Source organism: Piliocolobus tephrosceles, chromosome 8 (genome assembly GCF_002776525.5).
Source record: "Piliocolobus tephrosceles isolate RC106 chromosome 8, ASM277652v3, whole genome shotgun sequence".
NCBI classification, from domain to species: domain Eukaryota; kingdom Metazoa; phylum Chordata; class Mammalia; order Primates; family Cercopithecidae; genus Piliocolobus; species Piliocolobus tephrosceles.
This window is the reverse complement of record NC_045441.1, coordinates 138,004,278-138,031,301: the sequence shown is the minus strand read 5'-3', so window position 1 is coordinate 138,031,301 and position 27,024 is coordinate 138,004,278. Positions and strand designations below refer to the sequence as shown.

The 27,024-nt window shown below is 44.6% G+C and overlaps 1 protein-coding gene across 1 annotated transcript in view; it reads right to left on the bottom strand.

Moving 5' to 3' along the window:
* Positions 1-4,284: 4,284 nt before the first annotated feature.
* The window catches only part of ZNF398 (zinc finger protein 398), a 39,613-nt gene continuing 16,873 nt past the window's right edge, over positions 4,285-27,024 (bottom strand). The window contains exons 3-6 of the mRNA XM_023225474.1: positions 23,704-23,830; positions 23,058-23,171; positions 8,170-8,283; positions 4,285-6,102 (exon numbers count right to left, since the gene is read on the bottom strand). Of these exons, the coding sequence (XP_023081242.1) occupies positions 4,949-6,102; positions 8,170-8,283; positions 23,058-23,171; positions 23,704-23,830 (1,509 nt within the window). The 3' untranslated portion in view covers positions 4,285-4,948. The remainder of the gene's footprint in view (positions 6,103-8,169; positions 8,284-23,057; positions 23,172-23,703; positions 23,831-27,024) is intronic.

Below are 27,024 nucleotides of genomic sequence, written 5' to 3'. Positions count from 1 at the left end.
TAAACAGAACCTTCCATATTGTTTTCTGCAAGAAACAATATGCTCTGGCCCATGATAGTTCTGAAGAGCAGCCTCCGTTCTTGGCACCTTCACTTCCAATTCAGCCCGGCTTTCAGACCCCCCCATCTGGTTGTTCCTGTAAAATCTTTCCTGATAGCTGATAATGAACACCTCCTGTCAGGGTCCTGTGTTAAACACTACATACGTTCCCTCCTCAGCCTTAACACCTCTGAGACACAGGTATTGTTATCCCTATCTTACAGATAAGGAAACTAAGGCCCAGGATGGTTAAATAACACATCAGTTATCTTACTTATGATGTCAGGACTTGAATCGAGGACTCCAGAGTCCCTGCTCATAACCATTAAGCTGTACTAACATACATGATGTATTGTCGTTAAGGCTCTGTACACTCCCTGCCCCCACCAATTTGATCTATCTTGTCTGGTCATGACAAGCAGTTCTCACGTATTTCTTTAACTGAAGAGTTAAATTGCATGGTTTCTCTTAGGAGCACTTGATGGGCTAAGAGTTTCTCCTCCACACTTTCTGTTGGACACCTTATCCTTCCCACTGATCCATTTCACTTATCCACTTTTGAATCTTAAGCAAACACTCTGGAGCTGGCCTGCAGTTCTGATAGCAGACTGATGAAAGAAAAGAGTAACATCTTTTGCTTGTAAGAGTCTGAAACATTTTAAAACAAAGAACAGGCCAGGCACAGTAATCCCAGCACTTTGGGAGGCCAAGGTGGGCGGATCATGAGGTCAGGAGTTCGAGACCAGCCCGACCAACATGGTGAAACTCCATCTCTACTAAAAATACAAAAATCAGCCAGGTGTGGCGTGTGCCTGTAATCCCAGCTACTCAGGAGCTGGGGCAGGACAATCACTTGAACCCAGGAGGCAGAGGTTGCAGTGAGCTGAGATCACACCACTGCACTCCAGCCTGGGTGAGAGAGTCAGACTCCATCTCAAAAACAAAAACCAAAGAACGGCCTCTGTGTATAAATTCTGTGAGAAATGACTGCTCCTTTGCTACAGATAAAGAACCGGAGCTACGTCAGGCAAGGAGGCTCACACCTATAAACCCAGCTCTTTGGGAGGCCTTGGCAGGAGGATCACTTGAACCCAGGAGTTCAAGACCAGCCTGAGCAACATGGCAACACAGTGAGACTTCTCTGAAAAGAATTTTTCAGCAAAAACAAAAAACCAAGACTAAAGAGAACAGGGTTAGAAATATCAATAAGGCCCAAAGAAAGGAAGGAAAAAAAAAACTTTAGTCCATCAGAGGTCCTTGTTCATAAGAAAATTTTCTGGGAAAGATGCTTTCGCTCATGGCTACTGAGCTGCCCTCAGGCAGCCACTGAGGATGCTTTTTGTAGTTTAAGAAGCTAAGACATGGGAGGAAGGGCGGGTGTCCTGTCCCTCCTCAGAGAAAATCTGAGCAGAAATTTGGGATTCCCATTCCATTTAGAATGAGGTCCTTTCTTTCTCTCTCTCTTTTTTTTAATCAATGAGGCTTTTGTGGACTGTTACTACCTAGTAAGTCACAGGGTCTGGTCCTGGTTGAGACAGGCATGAACATTTCTCAGATATGCTCAAGAGAAGCCCAGCAGAGCCCCACACCTTCCCCTCAATAGGAACCTTGCACACTTTATTATTAATGAAAAGGGAAGTAGGAGTTTCCTATACTAAATGTTCAGCAGAAAAGGAGCAGGGCCATCTTCTTTCACTTTCTAGACAATCAACCAACTTCCATTTATTTTCACAACTGTGGCTAAACCAGAGGTTCATCCAATGGTGGCAATGAAAAACCTAGTAAGCAAAGAGTAAATCTGGTTATAGTCAACACCTGGATCCACTCTAAGGGAATGGTGCTTATGGGTAATAGTGACAACTTCTTGGTCCAAAAGGCTGACAGATGAAGAGCACGTTTCTGGGGTTTCCCCTTTCCTATCTTGTCTGGTCACGACAAGCAGTTCTCATGTTATGTCTTTAACTGAAGAGTTAAATTTGCATGGTTTCTCTCAGGAGCACTTGATGGGCTAAGAGTTTCTCTTCCACTTTCTGTTGGACACCTTATCCTTCCCACTGATCCATTTTACTTATCCACTTTTGAATCTTAAGCACTCTTTGGAGCGGGCCTGCAGTTCTGATAGGGGACTGATGAAAGAAAAGAGTAACAGTTGAACTCTCTACTTTATTCCTGGGCTGAGGATTAGTATCACGCCTGCTTCCATCCGGGATGGCCTCGCACATCCTCTTTCATTCCGTTTTAGGGCTCTTGCTTCATTCGTATTTGAGTTCCTTTCACAAGGGACTGTGGGATCTATCTGCAGCATTCCAATCCACAGGTCTCTTCCATTAATAAACTGTGCTCTTGGCAAATCTTTGAGTAAAAATATATTTAAAGTGTTACCTAGTCCCACATCTCACCTACTGTAGGAGTCCCTCCTCCAGGATACCCTGGCAAATGCTTGAAATCCATTCAGAAAAGGAACTCAGCACCTAGACAATACTTTGGCTCTTCTCCCTTTTCACTGGGGAAATCAAGGTGCAAACTAGAGCTGAATCTCACATTCAAGTTCATAGTGGGTTGCCGATGAAGCCAGAACCCTGGCTTTGGGATCCCAGAACCCCTAAATCTTCCCATGGTATAGGTTCAAATTCCGGCTAGAAAGCTCTTAATCCCAATATGCTAGGGTATTGCCCATCATGTCTTGTTCTGTATTATTGGGCTTTTCCACTGTAAGTTATGACAGCAGACACACATTTCTTGTGTCTCCCATGGTCCCTGGTATTGTGAATGTCATAGAGCAGATGTTTTGTAAATGTGATTATCCTACAGAGCAACATGTTCAGACACAGCCTTCCCAGAAGCCAAGCTAGCTGGGCTAACACCTTTTCCTAGTGTTATGCATAACTAAAGAGACTGAAGGTTGGGCTAGGTGATAAGCAAAAAATGGGTCCTTTCCTTATCACTTCATCAAGAAAATATCCTGACTAAATATTTCCAGACCTTTTTCTAGGCACCTCAGGAAGAAGCAGAGGAAACAAGAGTATAGGAATGAACAAGTTTTCTGCCCAAGATGTAGGACTTCTGCATTCTGTCTTCTACCTCAGGCTTCCAAGTGGGAGTCAAACAACAAATTAAATAAATTTTAGTCAAGTTTCAGCAGGAATTTATCTGCTTTGATATTGCTGTATTATTTAGCTTTGCCTGGACAGAAGCCAAAGACACAGACAGAATTTTGGCAGGAAAAGCAATGTATCACAAGATTTTTTTTGAGTAACTCCTAGAGACTCACTTTTTTTCAACAGTCTCATTTTGCAGATGAAAATTTGAGCTCCGTAAAGGAAACAGAACTTAGGCCCAGCTGCAAAGCCACTTAGCAGCAGACTCGGATGCTCCCAGGTGATTAAATCACCCCAAGAAAAGAACGAATGGTAGTCAAAGTCCTTAAAAGCAATACAAGCAAGAACAAACTGTTGTCTATGCATGGTGCTTAGTTCTCAGTGATCTAGGAAGTTCCTCAATCTGTCCACTGTCAATGGGATACAGCCAGATAGGGTGAACATACACTCTTTCTGATGACTCAAGAAAGCTGCATTACAACACTGTTATCATCTCATTACTGAGGATGAAGGTTCACTTTCCGGAAGCTCCATGCTTCCGGAAAGTGCTGTGATCTTTGTTGTTGACGATTGTCAAGAATATCAGACACCAGGAATGGAAAAGATAAGGAAGAATTTGAGGTGAATGACTCTCAGAACATGGTGTAGGCACACATTTTAGGCCGTTCTATCATTGTTAAGCCAGCTATTTCTCTGAGGTCTCTAGCTTTTAAAGCTGGGGCTGAGAAAACTGTTCCCAATTTTTTAACCAGGACCTTGCCAAAGGTTTCTAGCACTTTAAATGGCAATAAGAGCCTGTTTCAAATCAAGCCAGTATAGTTAAGGAATGTTCTCCTTAATAATCTTTTTTTTTTTTTTTTTTTTGAGACGGAGTCTTGCTCTGTTGCCCAGGCTGGAGTGCAGTGGCGCGATCTCGGCTCACTGCAAGCTCCGCCTCCCGGGCCCACGCCATTCTCCTGCCTCAGCCTCCCGAGTAGCTGGGACCATAGGCGCCCGCCACCGCACTCGGCTAATTTTTTGTATTTTTAGTAGAGACGGGGTTTCACCATGTTAGCCAGGATGGTCTTGATCTCCTGACCTTGCGATCCGCCCGCCTCAGCCTCCCAAAGTGCTGGGATTACAGGCGTGAGCCACCGTGCCCGGCCAATAATCTTTTAAAGTCAGATTTCATATTCAACCAATATTAAACAAAATGTACGTGAAGAATTAATCTAAGAAACCTAGGCAGGCAGTCTTGAGTTACCATGTTTCAGGGAAAGGCAGCCACAGAGGCTTGTGAACAGGTCTTGGCTGGTTTTGAGAGAGGAGGCAGCAACATAAACAGTGGCTTAAGCACTTTCTCCAACAACCATCTTAGCTATCAAGGAGCTAATAAAAGGCTTTATAGTTAAACATTCTCATGCCTCATGATGGGCTTCCAGTTTTGGAGACTCTTCCCATGTACCTGTCTCTACCTAGAGACATAATCTACTATCAACCTGCTGTTCTCTGAGAACAAGAGAACCAGAGGTTAAATCCTGCTTTCCAACCTCTCCACAATATTCTTGTAACTTCTGCTTTTGTTGTATCTTTGAAAAGATGGAGGTGCTGGGCCCCCTTCCAGGTCTTTCTGGGTTTCAAAATGTGGTATTCTTGTAAGTGTGTGAAATTCCAAACCACAACCATGTCTCTAGTCAAGTGTATAGGACCCTAAATTCAGTGATGTACCAGGTAATAATTACTGTGGGTGTCGGATGGGGCTCACAGACTTTCTCTTGGATTTTGTACCCTGCTGTGAGCATATACAACCATGAAGCCACAGAGATTTGGATTTACAAAACTCCCCCTCCACTCCCTTCCCCATACCACTGGTTGGCCTCTAAACCTTCAGTGTTGACACTCAGGCCAGAAGTTTCAAGCCCAGTTATGAGGGGACCTGGTGGGTCGGGGGGCTGACCCGATGGGTCAGTATCACCCCCACAGCCTCCACTGTGGCCCGAACGCAAGTGGTCCTTGAGTGTCTGCTTGTAGCGGAAGCTCCTGCCACAGTAGGAGCAGGGGTAGGGCCGCTCCCCGGTGTGGATGCGCTGGTGTTTCATGAGGTGGTGCTTGCGGATGAAGCTCTTGCCACAATGAGGACAACTGAAGGGACGCTCGCCCGTGTGCAGCCGCCGGTGGTTCAGCAGGTGCTCCTTGCGCATGAAGCTCTTACTGCAGTCAGTGCAGGGGTAAGGACGCTCGCCTGTGTGGATCATCTGGTGACGGATAAGGGCTGAGTGGCCGTTGAAGTCAATGCCACACTGAGGGCAGGAGAAAGGGCGCTCTTGTGCATGACCCCGCTGGTGGAGCAGGAGGCTGATTTTCAAGCTGAAGCTCCTGCCACACTGGGCACAGCGGAAGGGCCTTTCGCTTGCATGGGCTCTCCGGTGGCTGGTGAGTCGAGCCTGGTCAGCAAAGCGCTTGGGGCAATCAGGACAGGGGAAAGGACGCTCAGTGCTGTTATGGACCCGAAGATGGTAGGTAAGTCTTGATGGGTGAGTGAAAGTCCTGGCACAGTGTGGGCAGGTGGGAGGCGTCTCACTGGTATGGTCCTGGGAGGTGCTGCTGAGGTCCACCTGTGGAGTAAAGTGCTTAGGGCACTGGGCACAGGGTAAGGGGTGCTCAGTAGCGTGGCTACATTGGTGGGTCAGCAACATGTCTTGGCTGAGACTCTTGCCACAGTGGTGGCATGAGAACACCTGCTCGCCAATTGGAGGTGGGAGGGGATAGCTACCCAACTGAGTAAAAGTCACTTGTCCCTCAGAGGCTTCAGGCAGGTCAGTGGCTGGACGTCCAAAAGGTGTCATGGATGTAGACTGCTGGCTTTTGAAAGCCACATCTGAAAAAGCATCCTTTGCTGTTGCTGGTGGAGAAGAGAAAGGGACTGGAACTTCAGGGCACAACGAGGATCTAGCAAGGCCTTCAGCTTTGATGACAAGCTCTTCATCTGAAAGAAAAGACTCCAGAGTTACACCTATCAATAACTGTCTCACTAGCAACTCTCATGCATTCCTACCCAGCTCTAACAGATCACTTTAAGCTCTCAACTAGCTCAGATCAGAAACTCAGCAGAAGGTTGCAATAATAACCAAGACAACAGTGGTCTCTCTGTGACAAATCATCAGAGAAATGAAATGAAATTTTAAATTTATTTTATTTTATGACAATCACGTTCTGTCGCCCGTGATGGAGTGCAGTGGCGTGACCTTGGCTCACTGCAGCCTCCACCTCCTGAGTTCAAGCAATTCTCCTGCCTCAGTCTCCCGAGTAGCTGGGATTACAGGTATGCACTACTGTGCTCAGGTAATTTTTTTTTTTGAGACGGAGTCTCGCTCTGTTACCCAGGCTGGAGTGTAGTGGCGCAACCTCGGCTCACTGCAAGCTCCGCCTCCCGGGTTCATGCCATTCTCCTGCCTCAGCCTACTGAGTAGCTGGGACTACAGGCACCCGCCACCACGCCCAGTTAATTTTTTGTATTTTTAGTGGAGACAGGGTTTCACCATGTTAGCCAGGATGGTCTCGATCTCCTGACCTCGTGATCCGCCCGCCTCGGCCTCCCAAAGTGCTGGGATTACAGGCATGAGCCACCGTGTCCAGCAGTGCTCAGGTTATTTTTATATTTTTAGTAGAGATGGGGTTTTGCCATGTTGACCAGCGGTCTTGAACTCCTGGCGTCAAGTGGTTCACCTGCCTCAGGCTCCCAAAGTGCTGGGATTACAGGCATGAGCCACCACACCCAGCCCTCATCAGAAAATTTAACATTGTACCTCTTCTATGCTATCTGTTAAGAAACAGAAAATCCTTGGCATCAATCTTCCCAATGTCACTTTCACCATATTTTACCTCTACTCAAGAACTTTCTCCATTGCCTGTTGTGACAAAGCCTAAAATTACATAATAATCTATTCCTATTTCTATCAGATCAACCCATCACTGTGGTCAGCTGTCTCTTTACTTCCCCTGAGAACAGAATACACATTTCTGCTATGCATCTTTACTTATTCTGTCCTCCCTTTTGCAGAATGCTACCCCTCTCTCCCCATCTTCCCAAATTATACCCAACCATATCATACCAATCTTTTAAGGTACAATTGTGGCTTTATGCCCTTCCTTAGGTCTTATCTAAATACCTAAACTAAAACTGATGCACGTTCTCCTCTTTTTTTAGAGACAGGATCCCCCTATGTTACCCAGGCTGGTCTTGAACTCCTGGGTTCGAGTGATCCACCTACCTCAACCTCCTCCCAAAATGCTGGGCTTACAGGCATGAGTCACCAAGCCCAACCTGATGCATGTTCCTGAAACTTCTCATTCGTTTATGTAAGTCATCCACCCCACTCATCCTTGATACTTAACAGGCTTGCCTAGTACTAATATGTATGTCCCTAGTAAAAGTTTCTTCAAGAGCTAAAACTGTCTTATTTTTCATTTGTGTTTCCCAGTCTAAAAGAACACAGAGCACAGAAAATACTAAAAAAAACAGACTGCATTAAGCTGTATAAATGACTGGGACCCTTCTGATCTCGAGATTCTCTTCTACAATACAAATGGCAAAAGTATCTTGGAAGGAAGATACTTCTATTTCTTCTCCCATCATTGATTTTCCTTTCACTGAGGGAGGGTTCTTACTTAACATTCCCATTTACACTTCTCCACCGCCATTTCTGTCTCCAGAGCTTGTCTCCCCACTCCACTCCCACTTTTTCTACCCTTTCTACATGATTTTCACATGTTCTTCTGTCTTTCCCCATCCCCGTAATTTTGGTTCGTCTGTATGCACTTATTTTTCTTCTTCTGACAATTCTCATTTGTCTTTGCACGTAGGAGTATATTTTCTCACTCAAATTTATTTTAGTGACTGTTTGGTTTCATTCATAATGTTGAGCATGGCTTTGTTTCTTTTCCTCATTCTTTTCCCACACATTTGCCTCTACAAATTTCACCTGCTGTTTCTTCAGTCAGTCCTGGCATGAGCTAGATATGGACATGAACACCTCTTTAATTTCTTACTCACCAGCATAAGTGCTTTTGTACACGTCACCTTCCTTGGACTCCGGTGGGGCCCCAACCTGAGGCTCTTCTTCTTGTTTAATCCAAGACAGAATATCTGATGTTGAAATACCAGGCTCTAATTTATGGGAGGGAAAAAAAAATGGCCTTCATGAACTTGAATAAGAAGGTGAGATAATCATGTCGGTTTGTTGAATACTATATTTCGCTCAAATATTTTTTTTTTTCTTTTTTTTTTTGAGACAGAGTCTGGCTCTGTCGCCCAGGCTGGAGCGCAGGGCGCAATCTCCTCTCACTGCAAGTTCTGCCTCTTGGGTTCACACCATTCTCCTGCCTCCGCTTCCCGAGTAGCTGGTAGCTGGGACTACAGGTGCCCGCCACCACGCCCGGCTAAGTTTTTTTCTTTTGTTTTTTCAGTACAGACAGGGTTTCCCTGTGTTAGCCAGGATGGTCTCGATCTCCTGACCTCATGATCCACCCGCTTTGGCCTCCCAAAGTGCTGGAATTACAGGCTTGAGCCACCACACCCGGCCCCAAATATTTATTTCCAAATAACTATAACAATAACACATAACTAGCCTTTTAAAAAATGCATACAGGCTGGGTGTGGTAGCTCACACATATAATCCCAGAACTTTGGGAGGCCGAAGCAAGTGGATCATCTGAGGTCAAGAGTTCAAGACCAGCTGGCCAACATGGTAAAACTCTGTCTCTACTAAAAATACAAAAAATTAGTCAGACGTGGTGGCAGGCGCCTGTAATCCCAGCTACTCAGGAAGCTGAGACAAAAAAATCGCTTGAACCTAGGAGGCAGCGGTTACAGTGAGCCGAGATCGCACAGAGCCCAGATTGCTCCAGCCTGGGCAACAAGAGCAAAAAAACTCTATCTCAAAACAAACAAACAAACAAACAAAAAACCAAATCAATTTCCAGAATTACAAAGTTAGGTCAGTACAGACACAGAATCCAACTCCTTAGAAACACTCTTTTCAGATTCCCAATTCTGGGCTCTTTCTAAGAGATACATTACCTTTGTCTATTAAATGATACAAGTCATTGTTTCCTAAATGCTGGGAGGGGGAAGAATATAGTATTGGCAAGTCCTTCAGGTCTTGGGGGTTCTTTCTGAAAGAAAAAGCGCATAGCCTATAGAGGCTTTGCACACAATATGCCTCATCTGATCAGTACCAAAACAGCTGTGCTAGCTATTACAACCTAGGCCTATATTGCCTTTTTTTTTTTTTTTTGGACTAAATGGACAAGCTGGCAAGCTGACAAGAGAGCTTGTCAAGCTCCAGAGAGTACCCTGAAGCTCTCTATGGTTATTTCTCAAACACAGCCTTGTGAGCAGAATATGGTTTAATTCACAGCAAATTAACAGAACTCACTACTTTACCCCAATGTCTTTTAAATCAGTTAGATGCCACTGAAATCTAAAGGTGTTCTCAAAGCAGAAATAAGAGGCTGGGATAAGACTACAGCCCAAAAGACCATCAGGTTATGGGGAGAGATTTGGAAAATAGATTTTAGCACATGCAACAGTTGCCTTCCAACCTAAAAGCAAAGCTGAAGTGTATTAAACATAGTCTAATCTTATCTTCGTTCTCTTCCAGATGTTATACACATACATACCTATAAGGAAAAAGGCAGAGGGGGGAAGACTGGATATAAGGAAGAAGACCTCTTAACCGATATCCAGAGGATTAACTTTCCATCCAAAACATCTAACTTTTGTTTGTTTGTTTGTTTCTGAGACAGGGTCTCACTCTGTCACCCAGGCTAGACTACAGAGGCGTAATCTCGGCTTACTGCAACCTCTGCCTCCCAGGGTCAAGCGATTATCCCACCTCAGTCTCCCTAGTAGCTGGGACCACAGCTAACTTTTTGTATTTTTGGTAAAAATGGGGTCTCACTCTGTTGCCCAGGCTGTTCTTGAACTCCTGAGCTCAGGTGACCCACCTGCCTCAACCTCCCAAAGTGCTGAGATTATAGGCATGACCCACCATGCCTAGCCAAAAAACCTGACTTTTAAAACACCTGCTTGTTTTTAAAAATTTTGTGAATGGGCTAAGTGCAGTAGTTCATGCCCGTAATCTCAGCACTTTGGGAGGCTGAGGCGGGCGGGTCATGAGGTCAGGAGTTCGAAACCACCCTGACCCAACATGGTAAAACCCCGTCTCTATTAAAAATACAAAAATCAGCTGGCTGCGGTGGTGGGCGCCTATAATCCCAGCTACTTAGGAGGCTGAGGCAGGAGAATCGCTTGAACCCCAGAGGTGGAGGTTGCAGTGAGCTAAGATGGCACCATTGCACTCTAGCCTGGGTGACAGAGCGAGATTCTATCTTAAAAAAAAAAAATTCTGAATGATGAGTTAGTGCTCTAAAACCCACCAAATGTTCGGGAGGCCAAGATGGACGGATCATGAGGTCAGGAAATCGAGACCATCCTGGCTAACACGGTGAAACCCTGTCTCTACTAAAAAATATAAATAACTAGCCTGGCAAGGTGGCAGGCGCCTGTAGTCCCAGCTACTTGGGAGGCTGAGGCAGGAGAATGGCGTAAACCTGGGAGGCGGAGCTTGCAGTGAGCTGAGATCCGGCCACTGCACTCCAGCCTGGGCGACAGAGCCAGACTCCCTCTCAAAAATAAATAAATAAATAAATAAATAAATAAGGTCAGGCGCGGTGGCTCACGCCTGTAATCCCAGTACTTTGGGAGGCCGAGGCGGGCGGATCACAAGGTCAGGAGATCGAGACCACGGTGAAACCCCGCCTCTACCGAAAAAAATACAAAAAATTAGCTGGGCGTGGTGGCAGGCGCCTGTATTCCCAGCTACTCAGGAGGCTAAGGCAGGAGAATGGCGTGAACATGGGAGGCGGAGCTTGCAGTGAGCCGAGATTGCGCCACTGCACTCCAGCCTGGACGACAGTGAGACCCCATCACTTAAAATATATATATATACACACACACACACACACACACACACACACATACACGCACAAATTAGCTGGGTGTGGTGGTGCATGCCTGTAATCTGAGCTACTTGGGAGACTGAGGCAGGAGAATCACTTGAACCCAGGAGGCGGAGGTTGCGGTGAGCCGAGATAGTGCCACTGTACTCCAGCCTGGGTGACAAGAGCAAAACTCCATCTCAAAAAAAATAAAAATAAAAAATATGTAAAATATCTACAGGGTTCTGAAATCAAAACTGTGAAACAAGGTATATTCAGAGAAGTCTAGCTTCCATCTTATTCCCTCTCTCCTTGTACAGGGAAGCCATTCTTACTAATTATTGTTTTAATCTTCCATTGTTTCTTTGTAAATATATAAGCAAATACTGCAGTTCCCCACTTATCATAAGGAATACATTCCAAGACCCCCCAGTGGATACTTGAAACCTCAGATAGTACTCAACCCAATATATACTTAAAAAGTGTATCTTGCTTTATTGCACCTCACAGATACTGCTTTCTGTTTTGTTTTTACAAAGTAAAGGTTTGGGCCGGGCGCGGTGGCTCAAGCTTGTAAATCCAGCACTTTGGGAGGCCGAGACGGGCGGATCATGAGGTCAGGAGATGGAGACCATCCTGGCTCACAAGGTGAAACCCCGTCTCTACTAAAAAAATACAAAAAACTATCCGGGCATGGTGGCGGGCGCCTGTAGTCCCAGCTACTCGGGAGGCTGAGGCAGGAGAATGGTGTAAACCCGGGAGGCGGAGCTTGCAGTGAGCTGAGATCCAGCCACAGCACTCCAGCCTGGGTGACAGAGCAAAAAAAAAAAAAAAAAAAGTTTGTAGCACCCTTCTTGAGGCAAGTCCATTGGCAGCAACATCATGTGTTCCTTTTGTGCCTCTGTGTCACATTTTGGTACTTTTTTTTTTTTTTTTTGAGACAGAGTCTCACTCAGCTGCCCAGGCTGGAGTGCAGTGGCATGATCTCGGCTCACTGCAACCACCATCTTCTGGGTTCAAGCGATTCTTACGTATCAGCCTCCCAAGTAGCTGGGATTACAGGCACCCGCCATCATGCCTGGATAATTTTTGTATTTTAGTAGAGACAGGGTTTCACCATGTTGGCCAGGCTGGTCTTGAACGCCTGACCTCAGGTGATTCACCTGCCTCAGCCTCCCAACGTGCTGGGATTACAGGTGGGAGCCCCTGCGCCTGGTCACATTTTAGTAATTCTTATAATATTCCTAACTTTTTCATTATTATTATGTATGTTAATAGTGATCTGTGATCAGTGATCTTTTTTTCTTTCTATCTTTTGGAGACGAAGTCTGGTTCTATTGCCCAGGCTGGAGTGCAATGGCGCGATCTTGGCTCACAGCAATCTTGGCCTTTCTGGTTCAAGCGATTCTCCTGCCTCAGCATATCGAGCAGCTGGGACTACAGGCACATGCCACCACATCTGGTTAATTTTTTCTATTTTAGTAGAGACAGGGTTTCACCATTTTGCCCAGGCTGGTCTCCAACTCCTGAGTTCAAGCAATCCTCCCACCTTGACCTCTCAAAGTGCTGGGATTATAGGCATGAGCCATGGCACCTGGCCTGTGATCAGTGATCTTTGATATAATTATCGTAATTGTTTGGGGGCACTACAAACCACACCCATATAAGATGATGAACTTAATAAATGTTTTATATGTTTTTGTGACTGGTCCAATGACTGGGCCGTTTCCCTGCCTCTCTCCCTCCCTCTCTTAGGGCCTCCCTACTCCCTGAGACACAACCATATTGAAATTAGGCCAATTAATAATCCTTACAATGGCCTCTAAGTGAAAGGAGGAGTTTATACATCTCTTACTTTAAATCAAAAGCTAGAATGCTTAAGGTTAGTAAAGAAGGCATGTCAAAAGCCAAGGGGAAGTAGGCTAAAAGGTAGGTCTCTTGAACCAAACAGTTAGCCAAGCTGTAAATGCAAAGGAAAAGTTCTTAAAGAAATTAAAAGAACTCCACTCCAGTAAATACATGACTAAGAAAGCAAAATAATCTTATTGTTGATAAGATGAAACTTTGAGTACTCTAGATAGAAGATCAAATCAGCCACAACATTCCCTTAAGCCAATGTGTAATCCAGAGTAAGGCCTTAACATCTCTTCAATTCTAGGAAGGCTGGTAGAGGTGAGGAAGCCATAGAAGTCTGAAGCTAGCAGAAGTGGGATTGATGAGGTTTATGGAAATGCAAAATGAAGCAGCAAGTGCTAACGGAGAAGCTGCAGCAAGTCATCAGAAGATCTAGCTACAATTACTTGAGGAAGGCGGCTACACTAAACAACAAATTTTCGTGTATAAGAAACAGCGTTCTATTGGAAGAATATGTCATCTAGGACTTTCATATCGAGAGAGAAGTCAATGTCTGGCTTCAAAGCTTCAAAGGACAAGCTGACTCTCTTGTTAGAGGCTGATGCAGCTGGTGACTTGAACCCAGTGTTCATTTTAGTATTCTGAACACCCTAGGGCTTTTAGGAATTATTCTAAATCAGGCCGGACGTGGTGGGTCACGCCTGTAATCTCAGCACTTTGGGAGGCCAAGGCAGGCGGATCACCTGAGGTCGGGAGTTTGAGACCAGCCTGACCAACAGGGAGAAACCCTGTTTCTACTAAAAATACAAAATTAGCTGGGCATGGTGGTGCATGCCTGTATTCCCAGCTACCCAGGAGGCTGAGGCAAGAGAATCGCTTGAACCCAGGAGGCAGAGGTTGTGGTGAGCCAAGATCATACCATTTCACTCCTGCCTGGGCGACAAGGGCCAAACTCTGTCTCAAAAAAAAAAAAAAAAAAAAAAAACTTATGCTAAATCTACACTGCCTGTGCACTAGAAATGGAACAACAAAGCCTGGATGACAGCACATCTGTTACAGCATGGTTTACGGAATATTTTAAGCCCACTGATGAGAACTACTGCTCAGAAGAAAAGATTCCTTTCAAAATATTAATACTCATTGACAATGCACCTGGTCACCCACAAGCTCGGATGGGGATGAACAAGGAGATGAATCTTGTTTTCATCCCTGTAAAACAACATCCATTCTACAGCCCACAGCTCAAGGACTAATTTTTACTTTGAAGTCTTATGGCATAAGAAATATATTTCAGCATCGATGCACTCCAGCCTGGGTGACACAGCTAGACTCTGTCTTGAAAAATGAATAAACAAACAAACAAAACCAAACAAACAAACATATTTCAGCCAGGCGTGGTGGTTCACACTTGTAATCCCAGAACTTTGGGAGGCCAAGGCAGGTGGATCACCTGAGGTCAGGAGTTTGAGACTGCCAACATGGTGAAACCCCACCTCTACTAAAAATACAAAAATTAGCCTGTAATCCCAGCTACTCGAGAGGCTGAGGCAGGAGAATAGCTTGAACCCAGGAGGCGGAGGTTGCAGTGAGCCGAGATCGCACCACTGTACTCCAGCCTGGGCAACAGAGTGAGACTGTCTCAAAAAAAAAGAAATATATTTCATAAGACTATATAAAGTTATTGCTGTCATACATAGCATGATTCCTCTGATGGAGTTGGGTAAACTGAAAACCTTCTAGAAAGGATTCACCATTCTAAGTGTCATTAAGACCATTCATAATTCACAGGAAGAGGTCAAAATGGCAACATCAACAGGAGTTTGGAATTTGATTCCAACCCAGAAGAATGACTGAGAAGTTCAAGACTTCAGTGGAGGACGTCACTGCAATGGGGTGGAAATAGCAGGAGAACCAGAATTAGGAGTAGAGCCTGAAAATGTGACTTAGCTGCTGCAATCTCATGATAATACTTGAATAGATCAGGAGTGCTTCTTATAGATAAGCAAAGAAAGCAATTTTTTGAGGTGGAATCTACTCCTAGGTGAAGATATAAACACTTTTGAAATGACAACAAAGGATTTAGAATATTGCATAAGCTTAGTTGATACAGCAGCAGCGGGGTTTGAGGGATTAACTCCAGTTCTGAGAGAAGTTCTACTGTGGGGATAATGCTATCCAACAGCATTGCAGCTACAGAGAAATCTTTTGTTAAAGGAAGAGTCAATCAATGTGGCAAACTTCACTGTTGCCTTATTTTAAGAAAAACTGTCGGCCGAACGCAGTGGCTCACACCTATAATCCCAGCATTTTGGGAGGCCAAGGCGGGTGGATCACCTGAGGTCAGGAGTTCGAGACCAGTCTGTCCAACATGGCGAAATCCCGTCTCTACTAAAAATACAAAAAAATTAGCCAGGCATGGTGGTAGGTGTCTGTAATCCCAGCTACTCGGAAGGCCGAGGCAAGAGAATTGCTTGAACCTGGGAGTCGGAGGTTGCAGTGAGCCAAGATCGTGTCACTGCACCCTAGTCTGGGCAACAGAGTGGGACTCTGTCTCAAAAAAAAAGAAAGAAAGAAATTGCCACAGCCACCCCAACCTTTAGGAACCACCACCCTGATTAGTCAGCAGCCATTAATACTGAGGCAAGACCCTCCAGTAGCAAAAAGATTTTACCTCTGAAGGCTCAGATGATTGTTAGGATTCTTAGCAATATTTTTAAATTAAGGTATGTACATTTTTTTTTAGACATAATGTTATTGCCAACTTAATAGACTGTATAGCATAGTGTAAACTTTCACATCACTGGGAAAACAAAAGTTATTGTGACTTGTACTGCAATATTCACTTTATTGCAGTAGTCTGGAACTGAACCCACAATATCCTGGAGATGCCTATACTTGCCTTTAATGCTGTTTCCATATTAACTAAGTATTTATCACACACTGTGGCTGTAACTTTTGCAGTTTGAGGTGCAACAGTAAAACTAGTACAAATTTCTTTTACTTTCTTCACATTTTCTTTTTTTTTTTCTTGAGACGGAGTCTTGCTCTGTCGCCTGGGCTGGAGTGCAGTGGCCGGATCTCACCTCACTGCAAGCTCCGCCTCCTGGGTTTACGCCATTCTCCTGCCTCAGCCTCCCGAGTAGCTGGGACTACAGGCACCCGCCACCTCGCCCGGCTAGTTTTTTGTATTTTTTAAGTAGAGACGGGGTTCACCGTGTTAGCCAGGATGGTCTCGATCTCCTGACCTCGTGATCCGCCCGTCTAGGCCTCCCAAAGTGCTGGGATTACAGGCTTGAGCCACCGCGCCCAGCTACTTTCTTCACATTTTCATAGAAGATTTGTTCTTACCAGAGATCTTGGCAACCTCAGCATGTAATTTCCTTCCTTCCTTCTTAAGTCAAGAAATTTCACCTTTTCACATGAAGGAAGCACTTGATGGCTTCTCTGATACATCTGAATTGCCACTGTTACTACTTTTGCAGTTTGGGGCCATTATTTGTTTTTAAAAAGCAGGGGAGCGGGGTGGGGGTAGGGGGGCGGTTACTTAACATAAGCACTGCAATACCGCCATACCGCCATAGTTGACATGACTTCTAAGTGACTGATGGCCAGGTAGTGTATACAGTATGGATACACTAGACAAAGGGATGATTCACGCCCCAGATGAGACACAGCAGGATAGCGCAAGATTTCATCATACTACTCAGAATGGCAAACAATTTAAAACTTATAAATTATTTCTGGAATTTTCCATTTAATATTTTCAGATCACAGTTGATGGCAGGTAACAAACTGTGGAAAATTCTTGAGATGGAATCTATACCATCTCAAGATGGAAAATGATACCATCAGTAAAGGGGGACTACTGTATGTAGTCTCTATGCTGATACAAAACTTCCCCTAAATGATGAGTGGTTGGCTGTACCTAACTGCAGTCACGTACCACATAACATTTGTATAATAGTACAAAGGTTTTTATTTGTGCTGAATATAAGGACAGTTTTGAGCAAGACACATGGAGTCATGCACTGCATAATGGTATTTTGGTCAAAAACAGGCCACTGTCAAGCATGGGGGCTCATATCTGTAATCCTAGCACTTTGGAAGGCCAAGACGGGCAGATCACTTGAGTCCAGGTGTTTAAGACCACACTGGGCAATGTGGCGATACCCCATCTCTATATAAAATTTAAAAATTAGCCAGGTGTGGTGGTTCGAGCCTACAGGCTATTTGGGAGGCTAAGGCAGGAGAATCACTTGAACCTGGGAGGTGGAGGTTGCAGTGAGCCGAGATCACACCGTTGTACTCCAGCCTGGGCTACAGAGCAAGATTCCATCTCAAAATAAATAAATAATAAAAAGTAAATCCAGCACTTTGGGAGGCCGAGGCAGGTGGATCATGAGGCCAGGAGTTTGAGACCAGCCTGGCCAACACAGTGAAACTCTGTCTCTACTAAAAATACAAAAAATTAGCCAGCTGTGGTGGTGGGCGCCTATAGTCCCAGCTACTCGGGAGGCCAAGGCAGGAGAATTGCTTGAACCCAGGATGCAGAGGTTGCAGTGAGCCGAGATTGTGCCACTGCACTCCAGCCTGGGCAACAGAGCGAGACTCCGTCTCAAAAAAAAAAGAAGATACAAAATGGTACACCTCTATAAGGCACTTGCCATGAATGCAGCTTGCAGGACTGGAAGTTGTTCTGATTGGGTCAGTGAGTGAATGTGAAGGCCTAGGACATTACTGTACTACTGTAGACTTTATATATACGTACTACTGTAGACTTTATATAAACACTATATACTTAGGCCACACTAAATTTATAGAAAAAAATTTTTTTTTTTTTTTTTTTTTTTTGAGCCTCCTGGGTTCAAGTCATTCTCCTGCCTCAGCCTCCCCAGTAGCTGGGATTACAGGCACGTGCCCCCATGCCCAGCTAGTTTTTGCATTTTTAATAGAGACAAGGATCACGAGGTCAGCAGATCGAGACCATCCTGGCTAACATGGTAAAACCCCATCTCTTCTAAAAAAACAAAAAATTAGCCAGGCGTGGTGGCACGAGCCTGTAGTCCCAGCTACTCGGGAGGCTGAGGCAGGAGAATGACTTGAACCCAGGAGGCTCAAAAAAAAAAAAAAAAAAAAAAAATTTTTTTCTATAAATTTAGTGTGGCCTAAGTATATAGTGTTTATATAAAGTCTACAGTAGTACGTATATATAAAGTCTACAGTAGTACAGTAATGTCCTAGGCCTTCACATTCACTCACTGACCCAATCAGAACAACTTCCAGTCCTGCAAGCTGCATTCATGGCAAGTGCCTTATAGAGGTGTACCATTTTGTATCTTTTTTTTTTTGAGACGGAGTCTCGCTCTGTTGCCCAGGCTGGAGTGCAGTGGCACAATCTCGGCTCACTGCAACCTCTGCATCCTGGGTTCAAGCAATTCTCCTGCCTTGGCCTCCCGAGTAGCTGGGACTATAGGCGCCCACCACCACAGCTGGCTAATTTTTTGTATTTTTAGTAGAGACAGGGTTTCACCGTGTTAGCCAGAATGGTCTCAAACTCCTGACCTCATGATCCATCTGCCTTGGCCTCAACGTGCTGGGATTACAGGTGTGAGTCACTGCACCTGCCCGATTTTGTAACTTTTATAAGAGATTTTTAGGCCGGGCGCAGTGGCTCAAGCCTGTAATCCCAGCACTTTGGGAGGCCGAGGCGGGTGGATCATGAGGTCAGGAGATCGAGACCATCCTGGCTAACATGGTGAAACCCCATCTCTACTAAAAAAATACAAAAAACTAGCCGGGCGAGGTGGCGGGCGCCTGTAGTCCCAGCTACTCGGCAGGCTGAGGCAGGAGAATGGCGTGAACCCAGGAGGCGGAGCTTGCAGTAAGCTGAGATCCGGCCACTGCACTCCAGAGAGCAAGACTCCGTCTCGAAAAAAAAAAAAAAAGAGAGATTTTTTGCTGTACCTTTCCTATCTTTACATGTGTTTAGATACACAACTACCATTGTGTTACAATTGCCTACAGTATTCAGGACAATAACATGCTGTACAAGTTTGTGGCCAGAAGCCATAGGCTATACCATATAGCCTAGGTACATAGAACGCTACATCATCTAGTTTGTGTGAGTTCACGCTATGATGTCTGCACAATGACAAAATCAACTAATGATGCATTTCTCAGAAGATATCCCCATTGTTCAGCAGCGCACGACTGTGTGTGTCAAACACTGTGGTATATGCAGAACACATGCTTTCCTTCTAGGAGTCTGGAATTTGGGTAAGTGCTAGACAGAGGGTATGTATGTGATTAGCCCCCAATAAAAACCTTGGGCACTGAGTGTCTAATGAGCTTTTCTGGTTGTTACAACTCATTACTGGAACTATTAAGTGTATCCTATGAGACTCCACTGGGAGAGGACTCTGGGAAGCCTATCCCTGGTTTCCTCCAGACTTTTCCTCCAGACTTTCTCCCAGGCACCTTTTCCCTTTGCTGATATTACTTTGTATCATTCTAACAAATCTTGCTGTGAGTACAACCATATGGGAATACTGTGAGTCCTCCTAGCAGATCACCAAATCTGGGAGTGGTCTTTGGGCTCTCCAACAGAACCAGGAGCATATTTTTTTTTTAAGAAAACAAGTACTGAGGCTGGGTGTGGTGGCTCAGGCCTGTAATCCCAGCACCTTGGGAGGCTGAAGCAGGCGAATCACTTGAGTTCACAAGTTCAAAACCAGCATGGGCAACATGGCAAACCCACATCTCTACAGAAAATACAAAAATTAGCCAGGCATGGTGGTGTGTGCCTGTCGTCCCAGCTACTTGGGAGGCTGAGGTGGGAGGATGGTTTAAGCCCAGGAGGCACAGGTTGCAGTGATCTCAGATCATGGCACTGCACTCTAGCCTGGGCAATAAAGCCAGACATTGTCTTAAAAGCAAACAAACAAAAGAAATTGTGAAGTTGACAATTTGATCAACCAAAAGAAAATAACTGGCCAGGTGCGGTGGCTCACGCCTATAATCCCAGCACTTTGGAAGGCTGAGGTGAGTGGATCACCAGAGGCCACGAGTTCGAGATCAGCCTGGGCAACACGGTGAAACCCCATCATCACTAAAAATACAAAAATTAGCTGGGCATGATGGCACATGCCTATAGTCCCAGCTACTCGGGAGGTTGAGGCACAAGCATCTTGAAAAACCATGGTAAAAACAAACTGACAAGATGACAGTAAAATGAAACTTAGATACGTTATTACAAAGTCTAATTAGTTGTTATCCTTTTCACCCATCCCATAAAATACAATGATATATTCATTTGTACTTGCCGAGGGCTATGTCAGATAAATAATAATGTAAACCAAAGAAATATACCCAATAAGAAATCTTTCTGTAGTAGTCAAGTCACTCATCTTTTTTTTTTTTTTTTTTTTTTTGGGGGGACGGAGTCTTGCTCTGTTGACCAGGCTGGAGTGCAGTGGCTGGATCTCAGCTCACTGCAAGCTCCGCCTCCCAGGTTCACGCCATTCTCCTGCCTCAGCCTCCCGAGTAGCTGGGACTATAGGCGCCCGCCACCTCACCCGGCTAGTTTTTTTTTTGTATTTTAGTAGAGACGGAGTTTCACCGTGTAAGCCAGGATGGTCTCGATCTCCTGACCTCGTGATCCGCCCGTCTCGGCCTCCCAAAGTGCTGGGATTACAGGCTTGAGCCACCGCACCCGGCCAAGTCACTCATCTTTATTGGTGGTATTATTTTAGCCTCATTACTTACATCTGTGATATAAAGATTAGTAAAATTCAACCTGTTATACTGCCTAAATACAATCACCTGCACATCCTTAAGAAATAATATGGCGGGGCACAGTGGCTCACTCCTGTAATCCCAGCACTTTGGGAGGCTGAGGCCAGTGGATCACTTGAGGTCAGGATTTCAAGACCAGCCTGGCCAACATGATGAAACCCCATCTCTACTAAAAACACAAAAATGAGCTGGGCGTGGTGGTGCACACCTGTAATCCAAGCTACTCAGGAGGCTGAGGCTGGAGAATCACTTGAGCCTGGAAGGCAAAGGGTGCAGTGAGCCAGGATCACACCACTGCACTCTAGCCTGGGCGACAGAGACTCCATCTCAAAATAATAATAATAATAATAATAATAATAATAATAATAATAATAATAAATGTGTGGCAGATGTGTGCATTGCTTAAAACTCAATTAAGACTTGAAATTTCATTATATGTAAAATTTACCTGAAAAGAAAAAAACAAACATTGAACTCTAGGTTAATAATATTCATGCTGGACTATTTATAGGAAAATGCACTGATGTCTTTACTGATTTTGAAATACATCAAAAATAGGATAGATGGCTGGGTGTGGTGGCTCATGCCTGTAATCCTAGCACTTTGGTAGGCCAAGGTAGGCAGATCACTTGAGGTCAGGAGTTCGAGACCAGCCTGGCCAACATGCTGAAACCCTGTCTCAACTTAAAATACAAAAATTAGCAAGGCATGGTGGCAAGCACCTGTAATCCCAGTTACTCAGGAGGCTGAGCCGGAGAATCGCTTGAATCCGGGGGGTGGAGGTTGCAGTGAGCCAAGATCGCACCACTGCATTCCAGCCTGGGTGGCAGAGTGAGGCTCCATCTCCAAAATAAATAAATAAATAAATAAATAAATAATAGGTGGCTAGATGGAGTGGCAGTAATAGATATATGCACGACAAGGATGGATAGTATAATGTTAGTGGTAGAATTTAGGCGCTGGATATCCAGGTGTTCACTATAAAACTACTTTAACTTTTCTGATTGAAAATTTTCATAATGGCCGGGCGCGGTGGCTCAAGCCTGTAATCCCAGCACTTTGGGAGGCCAAGACGGGCGGATCATGAGGTCAGGAGATCGAGACCATCCTGGCTAACATGGTGAAACCCCGTCTCTACTAAAAAATACAAAAAAAAAAAACTACCCGGGCATGGTGGCGGGCGCCTACAGTCCCAGCTACTCAGGAGGCTGAGGCAGGAGAATGGCGTGAACCCGGGAGGCGGAGCTTGCAGTGAGCTGAGATCCGGCCACTACACTCCAGCCTGGGCGACAGAGCAAGACTCTGTCTCAAAAAAAAAAAAAAAAACAAAAACAAAAAAAAAAGAAAGAAAATTTTCATAATAAAATGTTAGAAAAAAATAACTGTGGCAGTGGTTCACGCCTGGAATCCCAGCATTTTGGGAGGCCGAGGTGGGTGGATCACGAGGTCAGGAGATCAAGACCATCCTGGCTAACATGGTGAAACCCAGTCTGGCGGGAACCCAGGAGGCGAGCTTGCAGTGAGTCAAGATCACGCCACTGCACTCTAGTCTTGGTGACAGAGCAAGACGCCGTCTCAAAAAAAAAAGAAAGAAAAAGAAAAAAATAACTGTATGGGACGGCAGGTGGGTTGTAAGAGAAGTTCATGTAACAGAGATGCCTGGAGGATGAACTTTCTGTGTGCTTCTATCCAACAAAGAAAAAAAAAGGTGTATGAGAATTTTCTGACAGCAAAGGAGAGGCATGAGAGAAACAATACAACCAGACTTTGGTTGGCAGTCTTTCCCACACAATATTAAGCAACTGCCAACCAAAAAGTTAGGAAGAGTTCATGATAGCCAGCTTTCTAGATCCGAGAAAATCCCTGTTGCCCAGGTGGATGTCATCAGTGTCTACTGATTCCATGCATCTTGGAGGGACCATGCAGACTCCTAGTCCCTTCAGCACTTACGAAGGGCCATGCTTACATTTGCTCAAGCCACTTTAGACCAAATGAGCATGACTGCCTCCTGCATCATGCAAGGACATGTTTATTTTACTAAATAGCTAGGTATCAGTACTTCTGTCAGGGAACGCAACTAGTAACTGTTAGATGTGTAGTACTGATAAGTGAAGACACTGGACAAGGTGACCTCTAAGCTCCCTTTTATATTTAAATGCCTGATAACACATTCAGAATCTAGTTGCTTTAGCAATGAATGGCTCTAGAAGTCCCTAAGCCCTGCTTAGTTCTGAGCCACCATCTCTGACCAGGAAAGGGAGATAAGAAGTAGGAATCTCTTCTCCCACTTACCTTCAGTGGGGTCTGCGGGAATCTCACTTTCCTCTGGCCCTGTCTGGTCCTCTGTATTATGTTCCCCTTCTGGTTGAATCTGAGATAAGACATCAGGTTGATTTATAGCATAATCTAGGAGAAGAAAAAGGAAGAGAGGGTATGACAAAAAGATAAATGAGGAAGACAACTAATTGCCATCAAGGCTGAGCTGAAGCTTTGTGGTCACAGGCCCAGGCAATTTCTTTTAGACTTCATATCACTTCTTCCCATCTATCCACCTTCAACTGTGGATATCTATTCAGGAAAGCAGGCAGTGGAGATGTAATGTGTGGGGAAAGCACATGTGCTAGGTTAGCACTGCTTTCAGAGTGACAGTGTGCCTCAAGGGGGAGAAGTCAAGCTCCTTTCAAAGTAAAGGATACCCATGGAAACCACCAGCTGTCACACCCATAACCCTGAACTTCATTCTATGTCCTAAAATTTGGTAAAAGGAGAGATTATGATTCCTATTTAGCAAGAATGAATTGGTCATCTTTTGGCTTGAAACCAGAATTCGAAGTGTGTGAAGACAGAGTGAGAAAGAGGTCACTGGAGGAAAAGGGACTGTTTTGAGCCCTCTTGGAGCTGCTGTCACTTCATTCAAAAGGTGTCAACTCAGCCTCACCCATGGAGATGAGAGACTCATAGTTGCCTTTCATGATATTCTTGTAAAGTTCCTTTTGCCATTCTTCTAATTTTTCCCACTCTGGAGTGGAAAAGTAGATGGAGACATCATCAAATGCCACAGGCACCTAAAATTACAATCACATGGGTTAGTTCCTCCCATTATAATTCAGTCATTCAATAAATCTCTTTCCCCCAATTAGTTCCTTTTATTTTATTTTACATTTTCAAAGGGTGGTCAATACATATTCTAAATATCTCTGAAACATTTTTCTTTTAATGCTTCACTTGTCATTAGTAAATCCTAAAATCCCAGTACTCATGCAATACAGCACGAGTACCTTAAATAAAGCTGGGACCTTTTCTTGAGGCACATTCCAGTATTCTGGTAAGCAGTAATAAAATATCTAAATACCATGTATGTTAAAACCTCAGGCTTTATTGAGTCTTTAGTTTCACCTCTTTAAAAATGCCTTTTCTCTAAGAGCCATCAGCATCACTTTCCAGGAGATCCAAAATTCCTCTACTTGTTTTCTTTGTGTTGTTTCTATTTCCTCCAGTCTTTTGCCAAGTACAGAGTTCCCTTTGATGCTGTTCATCCTGCACATGAGGAGGAAAGGATAATACCATGGCTGATGACTGAGAGCAAACAGGATTGACTTTGGAGGCATGTTAGGAACCAAAATTAAACTTCAAAATTCATTATGTCTTCTGTGTGTATCCTTTAGTCTTTTCTGAAGCTTTGCATATTCTTCAAATGGAACATTTTGTCTATTTAAAATCCAATTTTGTTTCCATTTCGTTTCTACCTGCCTCCAAGATTTACACCTTGTCCTGCCATCTCTTCAAATGTTTTCAGGGCAAGATTTCCTCTTTTTCTGGGCAACTGCAGCTCACTGCAATTTCTCTTTAGCTTGACTATACATTTCTCTGAGATACATTCATGAAGCATATGCTTTTCTTCTAACTGCTGTGCTTGTTCTTTTTCCAATGTGTTTTTTACTTCTAGTTAGACTTTTTCAGCTTGATTTCTTATATTTCAGCAATCCTATTTTAATGTCTCCATCGTTTCCTTCAGCATTTGGTTTGAACTCTGAAAGTGAGGTAGCTTGGATCTGAAAACTACTGATTTACTATTCCAGGTCAAAATTTTCATTTTTTTTCTTCCTCTGCATTTTCTTTCCTTTTCTTCTCTTTTTTTTTGTTTTTGTTTTTGTTTTTGTTTTGTTTTTAGAGACAGAGCATCACTGTACACCCAGGCTGGAGTGCAGTGGCGCGATCTCGTCTCACTGCAACCTCTGCCTCCCGGCTTCAAGCAATTCTCCTGCCTCAGCCTCTCGAGTAGCTGGGATTACAGGTGCCCGCCACCACACACCACTAATTCTTATATTTTTAGTAGAGATGGAGTTTCACCATGTTGGTCAGGCTGGTCTCGAGCTCCTGACCCGTGATCCACCAGCCTCAGCCTCCCAAAGTGCTGGGATTACAGGTGTGAACCACCGCACCCGGCCTCCCACAGTTTCTTTTCACACTGATGCTTTTCAGATTGCTTCCAGACATCGCGCTCCACTTTCATTTTCTATCCGCTAACTTGCTCTCAAATTCTTCTGGCTTTTCTTCCTGTAATACCACAAGTCTTTTACAACCTTCTTCCTTGGCATCTGGTGCCTTACATATTAACACATGATCTTTTTTTACTAAGGGCACTTTGTGGTGTTCAATAGCTGGTCTGAGACTTTCATTGTCTAACTGTAAACCATCCAGTTCACTTTGAATCTTTTTCCTTTCCCTTTCTAGCTGACTCTTGTTGCCTCTAGTTTTATGGCTGTTATTTCTAGTATGCTTGAAAGTTTTGTTTTTTGACATTAGTGGTCAGTGTATTTCTTTCTTTAAGATGGAGTCTTGCTAGGTCACCCAGGCTGGAATGCAGTGACACTATCTCAGCTTACTGCAACCTCTGTCTCCTGGATTCAAGCAATCCTCCTGCCTCAGTCTCCCGAGTAGCTGGGATTACAGGTCCACACCACCACGCCTGGCTAATTTTTGTATTTTTAGTAGACATGGGGTTTCACCATGTTGGTCAGGCTGGTCTTGAATTCCTGACCTCAAATGATTCACCTTGCAGGGCGTGGTGGCTCACGCCTGTAATCCCAGCACTTTGGGAGGCCGAGGCAGGCAGATCATGAGGTCAGGAGATTTAGACCATCCTGGCTAACATGGTGAAACCCCATCTCTACTAAAAATACAAAAAATTAGCCAGGTGTGGTGGTGGGCGCCTGTAGTCCCAGCGACTCAGGAGGCTGAGGCAGGAGAATGGCATGAACCTGGGAGGTGGAGCTTGCAGTGAGCCGAGACTGCGCCACTGCACTCCAGCCTGGGCAACAGAATAAGACTCCATCTCAAAAAACAAAAAAACAAAACAAAAATTCACCTACTTCAGCCTCCCAAACTGCTGGGATCACAGGCATGAGCCACTGCCACCATGCCCAGCCTGGTCAGGGTATTTCTTTCTTGTTCAGTTTTATGTAATCTTTAATGATTAAAAAGGTATTTTGGCCAGGTGTGGTGGCTCCTAGCACTTTGGAAGGCCAAGGCAGGTGGATCACCTGAGGTCAGGAGTTTGAGACCAGCCTAGCTAACATGGCGAAATCCCGTCTCTACTAAAAATACAAAAATTAGCTGGGCGTGGCCAGGTGCAGTGGCTCACACCTGTAATCCCAGCACTTTGGGAGGCCGAGGCAGGTAGATCACCTGAGGTTGTGAGTTCAAGACCAGCCTGACCAACATGGAGAAAACCTCGTCTCTACTAAAAATACAAAATTAGCTGGCAGCATGGTGGCACATGCCTGTAATCCCAGCTACTCGGGAGGCTGAAGCAGGAGAACTGATTGAACTCAGAAGGTGGAGGGTGCAGTGAGCTGAGATCACACCATTGCACTCCAGCCTAGGCAACAAGAACGAAACTCTGTTTAAAAAAAAAAAAAAAATTAGCTGGGCGTGATGGCGCATGCCTGTAATCCCAGCTACTCAGGAGGCTGAGGCAGAAGAATCACTTAAACCTGGGAGGCGGAGGTTGCACTGAGCTGAGATCACCCCACTGCATTCCAGCCTGGGCGACAGGAGCAAAATTCCATCTTAAAAACAAACAAACAAACAAAAAAAACCCAGGTATTTTGTTCATTGTTTGATTGTGGCTCTTTTTCCGAGCATTTAATTTATAGTTTAGGTGACATTTTTGGCCTCCTGGGACCTGACTGTAACCGCATCTCAGCCAACTGCCACACCTGTGTTCTTAGGACTTTTTTTTTTTTTTTTTTTTTTT